Genomic DNA, 17,079 nt, shown 5'->3' on the forward strand with positions numbered 1-17,079 from the left:
CATATGTGGATTCTTTCCAAACCATTTCTTTAAAAATTATCCTAATTGGAAGATAATATTTCCTCCACTAGCTTTAATTGTGCCCATTTTCAGGCAAACTAACTTTCTCTCTAACCTTCCTTTAATCCATGAAAGTGGTTATTTTGAGTGAAGATTATTTTATTTTAGCAGCAATCCTTAAAACTCTGATTAAATCAGTTGCTTCTGATTACAGATCTTGAAAAAAAAAGAGCTATGTTTGTATTACAAGCGAGAGACATTCTAATTACTATTTATGGGTGTCGGCTGGCAGAATAAAACTCAAGGAGTAGAGTGAAAACATGGCTCAGTGTGGTCAGCTGGTTCGTGAATTAATAGGTATCCAGCACCTGTTATACTGAAATGTAACAGTGGATAGGATTTCAGTAACGAAAACAGTATGTTGTATGTGGTTTTTTTGCCTTAAATCCCTTATGGGAAAAGGATCAGCGAAACAATAAACATTGCTCTAAATGAAGTGATACCTTCTAATTGTGTTCAAATTAAATGGAAGACAAGAAAAGTTCAGTGTGATAGCCATTGAAATTTAATAGGTAAATATGACAACTATTTAAAGAGGCAAAAAAAATTTATACACACACACACACACACACACATATAGCCTCTACATCATTAAAAACAGACCACCAGGGAATCAACCAAGATACCTTTCAGGAGGTGAATGGACAATATCCATACAATGAATATTATTCAGCAGTAAAAAGAAACGAACTGTCATGCTATAAAATGACAAGGAGGAAACTTAAATAAATATTGCTAAGTGATAGAGGCTAATCTGAAAAGCATGTAGGATTCCAACTATGTAATGTTTTGGAAAAAGCAAACATAGATACAGTAGAAAGATCAGTGGTTGCCAGGGGTTTGTGGGGGCGGGGGATGGGTGGAACACGGGATGTTGAGTACAGTAAAAGGATTCTGTGTTTTATTGTAATAGTGGATACATGTCATTATGCGTTTGTCAAACCCATGAAATGTATAATACACAGTGAGCCGTACTGTAAATACGGGCTTTAGTTAACAGTGGAGCAATATTGGCTCATCAATTGTAACACATACCACACTAACAAAAGATGTTATGAATAGGGGAAGCTGGGGGTAGGGGTGAGGACTCTCTGCCTCACACTCAGTGTTTCTGTAACCCGAAAACTTCTCTAAGAAAGAAAGTCTGTTCATGAAAAAGAAAACATAAACATTAGGTAATAGCTGAACTCATGACAACACCTTCTTACTGAGAAACAAAAGCAAAATCCCAGACCGTCAGCAGTTTATCCTGTTTCTAGGAAGTATCTGGCTATGAAATATTCTGTATAGTACGCAATGGCAGCAGAGAGAGAGAGACAGCTGTCTCTATAACTGTGTATATCAGGTAGCTTTCTCATAGCTTTCTCATCCTCTGATAAGTGTGCAGCATGGTATTTATACTAAATGCTACTGAATCTCTCCCTGTTCCTCTCTCTCCAGTGACCACCAGCACATCAGCCTTGGAGGTATATACACCAAAAGAAATCTTCGTGGCAAATGGGACACAAGGGAAGCTGACTTGCAAGTTCAAGTCCACCAATACCACCGGCACGTTGACTTCAGTCTCCTGGAGCTTCCAGCCAGAGGGGACCGACACCAGCATGTCGGTAGGAATGCTTGATGGCTCCTGCTGAGCCTGCCTCCGGGGTTCTTGATTTCCCGCCTCCCAGGTTCTCTATTTCCGTAGTGTAATAAATACCCATTCTTCTGATGCTTCACTTCCCAAATGAGTGACTGTTGACTCAGAGATTTCAAGGCCCTTCTCTCTTGCTTCAACCTCTCCAGGGAAATGTAAGTTTAGCATCTCTCTCTCTTTTTTTTTTTCCTAAGATTTTTTTTTACATTTATTTATTTTTGAGAGACAGAGAGACAGAGCTTGAAGAGGGGAGGGGCAGAGAGAGAAAGAGACACAGAATCTGAAGCAGGCTCCGGGCTAGCTATCTGCACAGAGCCCGACGCAGGGCTTGAACCCACGAACCGTGAGATTATGACCTGAGTCAAAGTCGGACGCTCAACCGACTGAGCCAGCCAGGCACCCCATGTTCACCATTTCTTAAATGCGGCTATTTCCTTGGCTTTGCACAGCACTTTCCCCCTTGCTGGCCCCCCAGTTCTTCTCCATCAGATCTCCTCATGGCATTTTTCTTCCAGGGAGCAGCTGCTGGCCGACCTCACTGACTCTAATCGTGGATTATTCTCCACATTTCAGCCCCATTTTTTATTGAATTTCTTTGAGATCTTCCTGTCTCTCTCTCACACACACACACACACACACACACACACACGCATGCACGCATATATTCCTTTCTGGCTTAATTCTGAGGTGTTTGGATTTATCGTAGAGCCATGTGATTCAGCAGCAGTCCCTGGAGCTCGCTATGCGGTGGGGGCCTGGGGCGTGGGGTCTTCAGGACCTTGTGCAGCCCAGTCTGCCCTTACTCCTTATTAGGAGTAAGAATGGCCCATTGGTAGGGAGCCTGGGTGGCTCAGTCCAGTAATCATCCCACTCTTTTTTTAATGTTTATTATTTTTGAAACAGAGACAGAGCATGAGGAGGGGAAGGATAGACAGAGAGGGAGACACAGAATCCGAAGCAGGCTCTAGGCTCTGAGCTGTCAGCACAGAGCCCGACGCGAGGCTTGAACCCATGAACCCTGAGATCATGAACTGAACCAAAGTCAGATGCTTAACCGACTGCACCACCCAGGTGCCCCATGCCTCCTATCTCAGTTCATGATCTCTCAGTTGTATCGCTTCTCGGCCTTTTGGCTAAGATCAAGTGTAGCATGATCTCTCAGTTGTGAGATCGAGGGCCACGTGGCATGTGTGTGCTCTCTCTCCACCTCCCCCTAAAAAAAAAAAAAAAGGAACGGTTTGTAGGTGACTTCAGACTATGGCGAGTGGCAGAACAAAAGTGAGCTCCGGGAAGACGATCAGTTAGCAGCTAGCTGGGTGCTGGCTGAGCAGTGGGGCTCTTCAGCACACCGACCATCCTGGCTCTTGTCCCCAGAGACGGGGATGGTCACATGTCCCCCTGGGGCTACTCTGGGGGCCCAGGGGGACATTGTTCCAGTCAAGTGCTCAGGACCATGTCTAGCTCCAGGCGGCTAACGTGCACAATTTACCATGTTTCTGTTGTTCCGTCTGCGTGTTGACTGTCCTTTAAATATCAGCACGTGCTTTCGTGGTGTTTCACATTTCCCGCTGTCAGTGCGCAGTTGGGATGGAGTCTGCCATTTCTCTCTAAGATCTGATCTTCTTTTCATGATGACGAGTTACATTACTGATCCTCACTGACGCTAAGGCCATTACTTCGCCTTCTCACCTTCATGAGGAAGGAATATTCTCCCCACTTACGGACTGGGGAGGGCCTGGGAACCTGCTCCAATACTCAGGACTTACCCAGAGTCACACCATAGAGGCCGGAATTGTTCACACCCTGTTTTGTTGCACTCCAGTTACTCTGTTATTTCCCTTACATATTCTTTCTCAGATGGAACACTTTGTTAATAACGTTTACCAGCTCTAGGCTTTAGGGATTGCTAGAAGCACTGTTTTTCAATCTTTTTAGTCATTATCACCTTCCTAAGGAGTTTTTTTAAAACACACTTTCCTAATTTCTGTCCCCCTTCTATGAAACTTCATTTATTTATTGATTTTTAGGTGCTGTTTTGTTTTGTTTTTAGAGAGAGTGGGGCACAAGCAGAGGCCAAGAGCTGGGGGGCATCCATGCTCAGCCCAGAGCCCAACTTAGGGCTCAATCGCTTGACCATGAGATTGTGACCCGACCTGAAATCAAGAGTTGGGCACTCAACTGACGGAGCCACTCGGGCGCCCCATGAAATTTTAATACTGCAGACATATTGCATATCTGTACTTCAAATGTAAAAGGAGTAAGATGTTTTCCTCATTCTCCTTGCCCTCAGAGCCAATATTTGCCCCCCCCGGGGGAGCTGTCACTCCTGTTGAGAAGGTACAGTCTAAAAACTCGAGGAGAAGCCTTTTCCTCCCGTAGCTGGTGTGGGGAATTATCTGCCTCATAGGCGCTGCTCATCTGTGACCGTTGGGAAGTGTCTTTCTTTTCTTCTTGCAGAGAGACTTGTGCTAAAGATTTACCTTTGATGCCTTTCCTTAAAGAACAGCGAGACTACCTGTCCGCTGTCTCTAGATCATGAGTTCCTGAGGGTCTTCTTTGAAAAACTTGGGGTGTATATTGAGATGACTGTAGCCCCTGAAATAAAACCATTTTTATGTTTAGCCTAAGTGGTGTCATTTTCATATGTGATGTTATCAAAGCTAGGTATTTCCTGTTGAAATATGTCTCCAAGAGAAAATCTCCATTACACTGGGTTGGAACATATACCCGATTTCCAAGTTCTTGGGCGGACTTGTGTCCCCAAGGATTTAAATAAAGAAGGAGGAAGCCCTGGGTGTTGTTCCGGGAAGGCAGGAGGGCTGAGGTCCAGCCTAGGAGTGCTCGCCGGGGCTGGGTGTGGTTCCGTGAGCCGTAGCCAGGAGCGGGTGAGCACAGGAATCATGGACACGTCCTCGGAAGACGCTCCATTGCACACACGAACATGGCCTCCGTGCGTAACATGTGAAGAGGCAAAAGGAAGCACACGTAGGTTTACTCAAGAACGTCCAAGGAATTATTGAAACCTGCGAGGGTTTCCCAGCTGAAGTCTTTGGTAGGAGTAGACAGGAGGGGCATTGTTTATAGAAAATAAAACATCACCTAGAAGATGTCCAGTGGTAACTTTCTGTCAAGTCGTGGCTCCATTTATGCCAGAAGCATCCTTGCCAAGTGGGTCAGGCAGGCTTACATACCTCAAGACTTACTGTAACGAGCGTGCTGTAGTTTTGATGAATGTAATTAGCTAAACCATTTACATACTTCCACACCAGCCTGATTCCAGGTTGTTCCAGAACGCCTAGCTATTGATAGAAGATCTTTTAACTCGCAAGTGTCAGAACATGTATAGTAAGATGAGCAGGATGCTGAATTTTACAGATTTTCAAGAAAATTGAAGCCCGGCATCCCACAGGTGGCTTTTCTGGTCTGTGGAATCAGGCCCCCATGTCTAAACTGGAACTCATGGTCTCTCCCCTCTGTTTACCTTCTTTGCTAGTTCTTTTCAGGTAGCCGTGTTTGTGTGAGGACCCAATTTTAAACTCAGGGGTCTTACTGGTTTGTTTGTTTATTGTTGTTTTTTGGCTCTGTCATTCCCTATCTGCTCCCACTTCTTTTCCACCCCTTTTCCCACCCCAGGAAATAAGGATGTTTGCTGGATCTTCCTACTTGATTTCTGACATTTAGCTTTCATCAGCCTTCCTGCTTCTCTGCTCTCCATCATGTGATTAAAAACTGTGCTAGGACTAGTGCAGTAGCCCACTTGGTTGTTCCCCTACTTCTGTTCATCTTTCAGTCCAACCCCCCATTCCACTAGGTTCATAGCCCTAAAACAGTCCTCGTACCTTGTCCCTCCTCTCGTTGGAAAGCCCGGGGTTTCCCACTGCCAACAATGCTTGGTGCTTATCTAGAATGCAGTTGTCTTCTAGTTCACTTCCAGCCTCATGCTACAGCCTTGCTTCCGCCCTCTTATGAGATCATCTCCAACCTAGTAAAACTTCTAACAGATTTGCAAGGAGGTTAAAATCCCAGAGCCTTTATACTTCTTTTTTTTTTTTAAACATTTATTTATTTTTGAGAGAGACAAGGTTTTCTCAAGGTTTTCTTTGAGAAAGGAGTTCCTTGGCTAAAAGCAGGTTTGCGGGACGAGTGAGCCAAAGTCTGGCTCTTCGAAGAGAAGCAAGAACATTGGGGGTATCTGGGCTTCCATTCACACACCTGTGCCATTTCCAAAGGAAACCGATGCGTAAGAGGGAGAAACCCATTAGACTAACTGATCTGTGATATTTAGGCTTTGTTTTCTTCATGTCATTGTATAAACTAAATAGCAAACTTCTTGAATTCAAAATGAAATCTTTGGATTCATAGGCTCAATCATGGTGTCATCACTGGCTCTGACGGGTCAGATGGTCCTGACTTTGGATCCATCACCTGTTATCATTGTAACCTTGGGCAGATGGCTTCTTTGAGTCTCCTTTTCCTTATATACAAAAAAGTGGGCAATAATCACTACATCAGTGACATATTGAGATTTGAGATGATACACGAGTTTATTTCTTCCACTGAAATAAGATTGAACCCTGTGATTTCTAAACAGTCTGGCTTAGGATCCACAGCGTATTTGTGATGTGAAGTTGTATTTTTTTCTGTATGAAGTCTTTTTTTAAGAACAAATCTTCCCCAACATGCCTGTTACGGCCTTTAGAGCATCTGCCTTTAGAAAATCTCATGTGTTCTCTTTCTCTAATTGCAGTTTTTCCACTACTCACAAGGGCAAGTGTATCCTGGGAATTACCCACCATTTAAGGACAGAATCAGCTGGGCTGGAGACCTCGACAAGAAAGATGCCTCGATCAACATCGAGAACATGCAGTTCATGCACAACGGCACCTACATCTGTGACGTCAAAAACCCTCCCGACATTGTTGTCCAGCCGGGACACATTCGCCTCTATGTTGTGGAGAAAGGTACTTCCTGGAGTATTTTGGCAGTGATGACGCAGTCCCCTTTATCTCCGGTTCAGTCAGAGGACAGGGGTGACACTTCCGGGGGTAAGCCATAGTTATAGCTGTGTCCCTGTTTCTGTGTCCCCTAGTGTGCCCGCATGAGGGGAGCCACACTCATGACCTCCTCGTTTGTGTACCTGGAACCTACTGGTCTAGCTTCGGGAGTGTTTGTTCTTCAGCGTTAATTAGAAGGAAGACCAAATTTGCCCTGGTGGGGCGGAGAGCAGAGGAGTGCAGCTTCTTTGTTCCCCAGGAGAAAGTTTTAACATTTGCAAAAACAATACAGCTCCTTCCCCCCCCTCTTTTTTACTTAAATAAACAGAAAATGCAGGTTCTGGTGTCTCATTTTGAGACAAAGTCTGCTTTGTTGGAGAGCAGATTGAGGTGAATTCATACCCTGGATTTTCTTTGGCTTCAGAGCACTGAAAGGGAGGGACTGTGTGTGTAGAAATGCTCAGCCCTGAAGCTCATTCATTATCAGCTAATATTTGTATGTCTTCAGTTGGACCCTAGAAGCTCATAATGTGGATGATAAAAGAGGACGCAGTAACCTCGAAAGCACTCGCTTATTATTTTAATAAATTTCCACGTCTTCTCTTGGTAGCAAAGTACCTTAAAATAGTTTTGTTCTTTCTCTCTAGAGATCTTGCCGGTGTTTCCAGTTTGGGTGGTGGTGGGGATAGTAACCGCCGTGGTCCTAGGGCTCACTCTCCTCATCACCATGATCCTGGCTGTCCTCTATAGAAGGAGAAACGCTAAGCGGGATTACACTGGGTAAGAAACCCTGCTTTTGGGGGAAGGGTGGGGGAAAGGAATAAAAAAACTTCTGTATGTTTTGTGGAAAAAGAATTGTGAAGAATCACTGTTCGCTTTCAAATCGGAATCGGAGGCGTGCTGACACGGGCAAGCAGAAATCGGTGGCCTGCTGTCAAACATGGGCAGTGAAACTAATCCCTGCTTCAGAGGGATCAGTGTTCCTTTCTTAGGTTTGGTATGGTGAGCTGCACGGCAGGCCGTGCGGTCAGACCATCCGGCTACAGTTCGCACCGCTAAGCCATGCACGTCACCGTTTCCCACTAGGAGTTGAACTTGAATCTCCTGGTGTTAATCTCACAAGGTTCTTCTTTTCAGTTAAGTAAAATAAACATAAAACTCAGGTCACCAGGAGCTGCCCTAGCAAACGGCTTCACTGATGTGATGATGAGGGCTTTCCCTCTCTGTACTTTTGTAAGCAGTTGTATTGCTTTGAGCCTTCTGGAACGCATGGCTGGACCCATCCAAACTGGGATGGTAAAGGTTGGGCCCCAAAACGTAAAGGGAAGCAGCAAAGGCTGTCCCCTTGGAGCAGAGGCAGGTGTGTCTAACCGAGGACCTTCTCTTTCCCCAACTCCAGCCGGACAGCTAACCCGTGTAAGCTAATGTAGAACTCATGGGGTAAGACGGAGCGGGGGCTGGGTTCCAACTACAGCACAAGCCGGGTCCCAAGGACGCGGGCTCGGCTTACCCGGCCTGACGGCACTGCGATCTGGGAGGATTGCATGCCCTGGACCCCCTTGCTGGTGGACGGTGGGAACCTGGGCTCTGCTGGGTTTTAGAAGTTCCGTGTTTTAACAAGATGGAGTGTTCAAATTCAGCTATTGTTTGCTTGGAATGCTTCTGTTCTGCTGACTCTATCTGCTACCCTGCATGGTGAGTGCTTTACGATGAACTGTAACTGGAGTGTTGGTTTTCAGCGCGAGACTAATCCAGGGTGGGGACAAGCCAGCCTCTGCAGCTCTTGCTTTGGGGTTAATAGAGGGGTAGAGAGGGTGCCTTAGAGTCCTGCATGCGTCGCGAATGCCGCTTTTCTTCTTACTTTGGTTTTTTCCCCCCCCTCCCTCTCTCTACCTTGGTGTGCCAGGATCAGATCCTGCTTATCCTCCACTTCTTAAGAAAAGCTGACATAGACGACACACTGGGACTGTAACAGGGCTGGGGTCTTCTTCCACCTACACTAGACACATGGTAACTAATCACATTGCCCGTTGCTGTTAACATTCATGTGTACGTATTCAGCCCGTCCCTCTTGTTGACAAGTAACTAGCTTGCTCCGAGCTAACCCAGCAGTGATTATGGTCTGTCTGCAAATACGTCCTGCGTTTGCACTGACAACTTGTCGAGTGCCCCAGCCCGGTGAAACTGAGTTGTCAGGTTTCCTAGGGCTTGTGCAGTGATCTGAATATATGTGTTCTTCATGTAGAATGGCTGTGTGTGTGTGTGTGTGTGTCGTGCACACGCACGTTTCAGTGTTCTGTCATACGTGATTTGTGTTACGGGTGGTTGAGACCCTCTCAGTGTTAGATACTCTGACCATTTTTGTTTGGGAGGCAAAGCTTCCCGTTTCAGAGGAGACGCAGTTTAAACTCAAATTTGCTTCGGTCTTAGTAACAACGCTTGAATGTGAACCTTGCCAAGCTCCTAAGATTTTCTTTAAAAATGCATCAGAAAGGGTTGAAGTTCTGACAGGTACCAAGAGAGAATCCCTAACAAGCCTTCTCCTGGCATTCGCCTTCCCGTCTTTATTTATGAGATCATGCTTGTGGCTAAAGACCCGCAGGCCCTTGAAAAAGTCCGGCCTGTGTGACGTGGCATTCCACAGTTTCTTATCTCTCATGACTTCCTGGGTTTTCTTTGGTTTGGCCGTAGTTTTAGGGGGGACACTGACTGTGGGGAACTAGGGAACGAAAGGAATGAGATGAGCCTGGATGCGGAGCTGTAGTTTTTGAAATGCATTCAGCAGAGGTTTGTCTCGAATTACTGTGAGGAAGGCGTAGCTTGCCTCTGTCCCAGAGGAGCAACGACAGGAGAAAAACACAAAGCAGCAGAAGGATAAACGGGCATTATAGGTGGAGGCCCTTCAGGAGATAGCACCACCGCACAGTGTGGCAGAGAGGTCACACTGCACTGGTTTCTGTATTTACCCCAGAGTAGGTTCACTGAGTTAGGGAAATGGTCTCAAGATCTGTGATCATTTTGATACTCATTGTTCTGTCGTGTTTTGTTTTATCTGCGGCTTCATCTTGTCATCACTTGCATTTCTACATTTTTCCCATTCATTTTAATTAATTTATTATTATTTTTTTTACTATTTGTCCTCCACATTGCCAACTCATCAGCTGTAGTACTTCAGAGAGTGTGTCACCGGTGAAGCAGCCTCCGCGGAAGTCCCCAGGCGACACAGAGGGTCTAGTAAAGGGCCTGTCTTCTGGATCCCACCAGGTAACAGCCAGTCGCTCTTCTGCCCCCTGCCCCGCGCTCTGTTGCTTGCCCGGTGCAGGGGAGGACACTGAGCCGTGAGACAGAAGAAGCGTGAGACAGAAAACAGGGCAAGAGCGGAAGAGGGGACGTGAGGGCTGCTTAGGCGCGTCGCAGGCAGTTACGTGGAGGAGAATCTGACCTGAGGACAGGTTCCCACCGAACCACCACTAACAGATTGTTCACCGATGATGTGGCCCCTCTGGCCGAAATGAAATTAGGAAGTGGCTTTTGGTCAGATGTGATTCCTTAATTACTTAAGGAGATCTAAAGAACTAGATTCTGTCTTGAGGTCCTCTATAAGACCAGAGATTAGCAGGAAAGGGTTGATATTCTTGGTTGAAAATAAAAGATTTTTTTTGCTAATAATATTTACTTTTAATTATATTTGTGATTATCACTGGAACTTGAAATAGCGTATCTGTATTTCAACTTTTTTATCTGTTTAGTCATCAGCTTAGCCATTTTTACAGTGCCCTTAACATGCAGCTGAGACTTTAAATGCCGAGCATGTGAGGGCGTGTGAAGCAGTCAGGGCCCTGGCGTAGTTTACTCTCTGATGGGTTTATTAACTTCACTCTCCAATGCTGCTTTACCCAGTATCCTCGGACTCACCACAATGAGAGACGACTTTCACATTCAGGCACTTAGCCTCCCTTTTACACTTTCTCCTCTTCCGATATGAATATTTGAGAACTATACCTATAACAATTTTTACATTGTCAAGGTTTATAATGTTTACATCTTATCTTCAAGTCATTCTTTGAGGGCTTATTATAAAAATTGAGACCCAGAGTCACATCTACAATAACAGATGGTTATGTACGTTATTATAATTAGTTTCTGTGAAACCATGCAGGGTGTTTGGACCCAGAGAGAAAACAGACTTTGGGTAGGAACATGGCTGTATCAATTCAGCCATTTTTCCTTTCTCAGAGAAATCATATAAAAAGCAACAAGGATTTTTTTTTTAAATCCACAAACTTAATTTTCATCAGAATTTAAAGACAGATGGAGACTACAAAATACAATTAAAGGCCAACGGAGCAGAAACACTGTAGGTGTTTATAGAGCATCATAGGGGCATGCATATATGGCACTTACATTTTACATTTATATAAGCATGATAAAGGTCATTCATCAAAAATGACTACAGGTAGGGAAGGTGGGCAGGGGGATGGGCTAAATGGGTGATGAGCTAAATGGGTGATGGGCATTATGGAGGGCACTTGTGATGAACATTGAGTGTTATATGTAAGTGAAGAATCACTAAATTCTATTCCTGAAGCTAATATTATACTATATATTCACTAACTAGAATTTAAATTAATATTTGAAACATTAAAAAAATAACAAACAACTACAGATAACATATTAATAGTGAAACATTGAATGCTTTCCCTTTCCAATTGGGAATAGGCAAGGATGTTCACTATCACCATTTCTACTTAACATTGTACTGGAATTCTTTTTTTTTTTTTTTTCAAAAGATTATTTTGTATGGATTTTTTAGAAGAAATCGAAAGTGAACATTTCTCTGGATAATTGGTAGGCTTGGTGAACAAGGAAGAACATTGATTTCTACTTCTTACAGAAAGTACAGAAGGGGCGCCTGGGTGTGTTAATCGTTTAAGCATCTGACTCTTGATTTCAGCTCAGGTCATGATCTCCTGGTTTCTGAGCTCGAGCCCTATATCGGGCTCTGTGCTGATAGCGCAGAGCCTGCTTGAGATTCTCTTTCTCCCTCTCTGCCTCTCCCCTGCTCCTGCGCACTCTCTCTAAATTAATCAACATTTTTTTAAAGTACAGAAGGAAAACAAAAGTACAGAAGAGAAAGTACTTTTATTTGGAACTCAGCACAGAATCTAGCATCATGTTCATACTGTGTTTTGGCTCTGCTATTGTCACTGTAATTGTGACAGGCAGAAATTCCACAGCTTAGTACGATTCTGTTATAGCAGACCACTTCTGTTTTCCCGGATCGAAAGCATCCTAAGGAATTTGGTCAGTTACAGCTTTACCCTGAGGTGTTTTGGAGGTCGGATAGATTTTTAAAAGAAGTAAAGGGAAGAAGAACAGTTCTCTGTGGAAATAATACCCATAGTCTTATTCTACAGCTGTGGTGAGGAAACTGAGGTATTGTGATACTGAGTTACTAAAAGCACATACCCAGCTAACAACAGAATTAGGGCTAGAGCTCAAGTTTCTAGCTAGCATCTTCTCTGCCATATCAGCATCAGGGCTCATGACTTCTCCCTAGTCTGTCTGTCTCTCTCAGATAACATCGTATACCTCAGGTACCTCAGTTTCCTCATTTGGATTGTGAATGAGAATAGGGTTGTGAATAAAGGCTGGATACTCAGGCATAAGATCTAAAAAGCCTCGGAAACGTTTTCTTCTACTCTTGAAGTGCTATGGGAGTTGCTCACCTGCTGAAAGCAAACTAGGGAAAAAAAATGGGTTTTGGACATTGGAAAACAGGTAGAATGGTACTGTGATCCCTTAAAGAGTGGAGTCCTGTGATTGTCCAAGCTCACTGCCTCCAAGCAGCTTCCACACTGCAGGGCCAGGGCCGGTTGCAGAAAGTTGTCTCACTGAATTGGGGAGGCAGACGTCAGTGGCCAAAGTAGCTAGGATTTCCGAGGCAGAGTACCAGAGAAGAAGAAACTACGCAGAGAGGAAGAGTTTCAGATGTCTGGAATGGTGGGGCTCCCTTGAGCCTTTTCTGAGTACAGATTTTTGCATGCATGGGAGAAAACACTCTACAACTGAGAAAGAGCACTTGAAAAGCAGTAAGTTCTATGATACCACAGAGGGCTGGGAATAGTTTGTGTTCCTAAAAGCCAGAGTGGAGAGACCTCATCACATACAGATCAGTCCTCAGAATGGCCATGACTTAGTAGTGGGGCGAAAGAAAGAAGGGACATTGTGGATTCATGGGGGCCCAGTGTAATCACAGGTGTCCTCGCAAGAGGGGAAAGGAGGGTCAGAGTCTGAGAGAGACTTGAAGATGCTAGATGTTGGCCCTTGAAGATGGAGGGTGGAGTCTCAAGCCAAAGAATGCAGGCAGCCCCCAAAAGCTGGGGAGAACAAGGGGGTGGGTTCTCCCCAGGGCCCCCAGGTAACACAGCCCTGCTGACACTTGGTTTTAGGCTTTCTGACCTCCGAAGCTATAAGAGAACCAACCCATTTGTTTTTAGCATGTCTCAAGTTGTTTTTACCCTCCGCCCTCTAACGTCATCAGTAACGCAGTTGGGTAGGATTCTAGGTGTTTCCCTTCAGTATTTTGAGGCACTCTTCATTTTTCTAGCTTCCAGTGCTAAGTAGCTATCTTCTGATCCCTCCTCCTTTCAGAGTGAGTTTAGTCCCCTTCTCAGAATCCTGTATATCCCTTGTGTTTGGGAATTTTATAAAATTGTGGGTCTTTTTTATCCATTGTACGGGATACTCCATGGGCTCTTACAATTGGAAAACTGTGTCCTTCAGTGTTAGGATATTTTCTTCCATTATTCTTAAAAAATTTTCTTCCTTCCATTTTCTGTTCTTTCGTTTGGAAATTCCTACTAGGAATTAGACCAACTCTTAGATCAGTCCTGTAGTTTTCTTATTTTTTGTTTTGCAGTTTTTGTTCTGCTTTCTAGACAATCTCTGCAAGGGGCATCTTGGGGGCTCAGTCGGTTAAGTGTCCGACTTTGGCTCAGGTCATGATCTCACGGCCTAGGAGTTCGAGCCCCATGTTGGGCTCTGTGCCTGGAGCCTGCTTTGGATTCTGTGTCTCCATCTCTCTCTGCCCCTCTCCTACTGGCACTCTGTCTCTCTCTCTCTCTCAAAAATAAATAAACATTAAATAAAATTTAAAATAACAAAAGGAAAATTTCTGCAACATGATCTTCAACTCTTATTGAATATTAAATTCCTGCTTTTTATTTTTGAGAGCTTTTTCTTCGTGTCTAATTATAACATCCTGTACTTGTTTTCATGAATGCATGGTCTTATCTCCCTGAGTATATCGGTTTTTTGTCTGTTTTAGGAGATTTTTAAAAAATGTTTTCTCTCATCACTTGATTTTGCTGTTTCTTTTGAACTACCTTTTTCTCATTATTTGTCTTTCATATTAGAAGCTTTGCTCAAATGCCCAGTGACCCTTGGCTATCCATTCATATCTAAGGTACTCAGATCTGCTCAGAAACTCGTTGTGCAGAGATGAGAGCTTCATCGGTGGTGGGCTTCACGGTTTGTATAAAGTGCTGGCTATTTTCCATTTCAGGACCTCTTAAGTGTCAGTGGTTGAGGGTCTTCTCCCTTGAGTTAGTCGATTTTTCCAGAAAGAAATCTCATTTCCGGTTTGGGAGTTGATCCGAGGAAGGACGCAGGCTCGCCCACCCTGTTTTCAGTGCAGACACCGCCCTCCTGTGCCTGCTGTCCCTGAGTCAGAGACTGCCTCACTTCCTGTGAGAAAAGCCCCCGGGTGCTGCCCAGGCCTGACTCCATGGCGTCTTCTAGAGGCGGGTGAGAATTCACGCACTCTGTGGGCATTTTGCAGCATCCGCAAGATAACCCCAGGTTAGCTCTGGGGCGTTCCTCACGGCCGGATCCTGGGTTCGTTCCTTTGTCCTCAGTGCAGACCCCAAGGCCTCGTCTCTTCTCTTCCCAGTCCTGTTGTAAAGCAGCGCTTCCGCCCAGGTAGCATCTGCCCGGTCCCCTTTGTCTTATGAGGTAATTTTTATCTTGCCTACTATGTATCTTTTATTTTACCGTTGTTCTCGTTAACACTAGTTTCTTCCTTACCTGTTTCCAGAATTTATAAATCCTTTGCCAGTTAACACAAGGCTTGGAAGTAGACCACGTGATTTCCTGACAAATTTATCTTCTAGTTTTTGTTTTATTTAGATTTGCATTGAGTGGTCCTGTCAACTTACCACAGGGAATGCTGTCCTAAGGTGACAACATCTGCTTCGTTTACTCCGTAAGCGCCATAGAGCGTTAGCGGGGGACCCTAGTGTGTGCTTTTATTCACCGGCACAGGCTGCCTTCGGTTGGTGTATCAAGGACGCATCCATTTCAGCACCAGAGTGTTTAATGGAAGTTGTTCTTTCCAGAATCCTTATGGTGTAGTCTGTCTTCAGTTTGCTCAACTAAGGCCACAGTGGTTTTCATAGTTTGGGAGAATTGACCTGATTAGGGAATTTATAGATTAAATACCTTTTATAAGTTGTGCACAACCAAACAACAATTCTTTTAAAAACCTAACCATTCTTTTGTATGTTATGTTTTGATCTTGATCAGTTCCACACACATGTGAGTACAGTGTGGGCCAAACATGGGAAATGCAGGGGTGAGTAACACCCAAGCCCTGTCCTCGAGAACCTTAGCGTCTCCGGGCATGTTCAGATCATTTTTAGCTTTTCTGTTATGTGGAGACTTTTTTTTAATGGATATCCTAGTGAACAGTTGGTGTTGTTATTGTTTTTTAATACCCTGACAAACAGCTTTGAGGAAATCTTTGTATTTCGATAAACTCCAGGGTAGTGTTTTAAGAATTAATGATATGCAGGGCGCCTGGCTGGCTCAGTCAGTTAAATGTCTAACTTCAGCTCAGATCATGATCTCGCAGTCGGCAGGTTTGAGCCCCACATCGGGCTCTGTGCTGACAGCTCAGAGCCTGGAGCCTGCTTCAGATTCTGTGTCTCCCTCTGTCTCTGTCCCTCCCCCACTCATGCTCTTTCTCCCTCTCTCTCTCAAAAATAAATAAGCATTTAAAAATTAAAAAGAAAAACAGTGATGTGTTACAAACTAGCACTGACTCTGGGTTCTAGCCAGTGGTTACTTGGGGAGAGTTATTTAACTTCATCATCTGTTCTCATCTCTGAAATGATGGGTTGGGGCAAGAAGATATCTTCTCATTTTTCTTCTTTGTTTTTTCTTTTAGAGCAGATGTCATGCCCAGCATGGAACCCAGTGTGGGGCTTAAACTCACAACCTTGAGATCAAGATCTGAGCTGAGGGGCGCCTGGGTGGCTCAGTCGGTTGAGCGTCTGGCTTCGGCTCAGGTCGTGATCTCACGGTTCCTAGGTTTGAGCCCCGCGTCGGGCTCTGTGCTGACAGCTACTAGCTCAGAGTCTGGAGCCTGTCTTCAGATTCTGTATCTCCCTCTCTCTCTGACCTTCCCCTGCTCCCGCTGCCTCTCTCTGTCTCTCAAAAATAAATAAAAGACTTTAAAAAAAAAATAAAGACCTGAGCTGAGATCAAGAGTTGGATGCTTAACTGACTGAGCCACCCATGCACCCCTCATATTTCTATTTTTAATTTTAAGGGCCCCTGGTGCACTGTGCTTTATAAGAACAGGTTTAGGCAGTTGCTGCCCACATTAGCAATCCGACCAGTGATGTGGGGTGTGGATGGGAGTATTTGCAGACTATCCCTTGGTACTTTTTCCCAAAGGTTCTATTGTGACATGTTCCTTGATCTACAAAACCTTCCATTTCCTACCTGCAGGCGTCATCTGATCTAATAGTGTTAGTAATGACCACTTGGATGAATAAATAACTCCATGTTATTTTATCAGAAGAAGAGAAACAACAGGAGTGCACTGACAAGGAAAGTCACAAAAGCTGTAACACCCAGGCAGGACATTCAGTTTGCTGTATTATTTGTCTGTCCTTGGTCACCGTTTTTGTTATAATTGGAAGACTTAGTAACAGGAAGCTTGAATAAAAGTAGATTTAAAATTAAGTAAGAGGTTTATGGGGCACCTGTGTGGCTCGGTTGGTTAAGCGTTTGACTTTGGCTCAGGTCATGATCTCATGGTTCGTGAGTTCAAACCCCACATCTGGCTTTGCCCTGTCAGCTGAGAGCCTGGAGCTTGCTTTGGATTCTGTCTCCCTCTTTCTCTGCTCCTCCCCCACCCATACTCTTCTCTCAAAAATAAATAAACATTAAAAAAAAAAGTAAGAGCCTTAATTAACTCACAAGAGTCTCAAGCACTTGAACTTCTGTCTGTGCTCTCCAGGTCTGTGGCCCAACAGTGTCATCAACAACAGTTCTTTCCATCATGTTCTTTCATCCTCTGCACATGCTCTTTGTTCTTGG

At 44.5% G+C, this 17,079-nt stretch overlaps 1 protein-coding gene across 2 annotated transcripts in view; it reads left to right on the forward strand.

Annotated features, from left to right (window-relative positions):
* Positions 1-17,079, forward strand: part of MPZL1 (myelin protein zero like 1) — a 61,367-nt gene that overhangs the window by 40,330 nt on the left and 3,958 nt on the right. Inside the window, exons 2-5 of one of the 2 annotated variants that reach the window (XM_029933075.1) lie at positions 1,501-1,667; positions 6,444-6,657; positions 7,338-7,470; positions 9,852-9,954. In XM_029933075.1, the coding sequence (XP_029788935.1) occupies positions 1,501-1,667; positions 6,444-6,657; positions 7,338-7,470; positions 9,852-9,954 (617 nt within the window). The remainder of the gene's footprint in view (positions 1-1,500; positions 1,668-6,443; positions 6,658-7,337; positions 7,471-9,851; positions 9,955-17,079) is intronic. The other variant, XM_029933077.1, reaches the window with a different exon arrangement.

Source organism: Suricata suricatta, chromosome 3 (assembly GCF_006229205.1).
Source record: "Suricata suricatta isolate VVHF042 chromosome 3, meerkat_22Aug2017_6uvM2_HiC, whole genome shotgun sequence".
NCBI lineage: Eukaryota > Metazoa > Chordata > Mammalia > Carnivora > Herpestidae > Suricata > Suricata suricatta.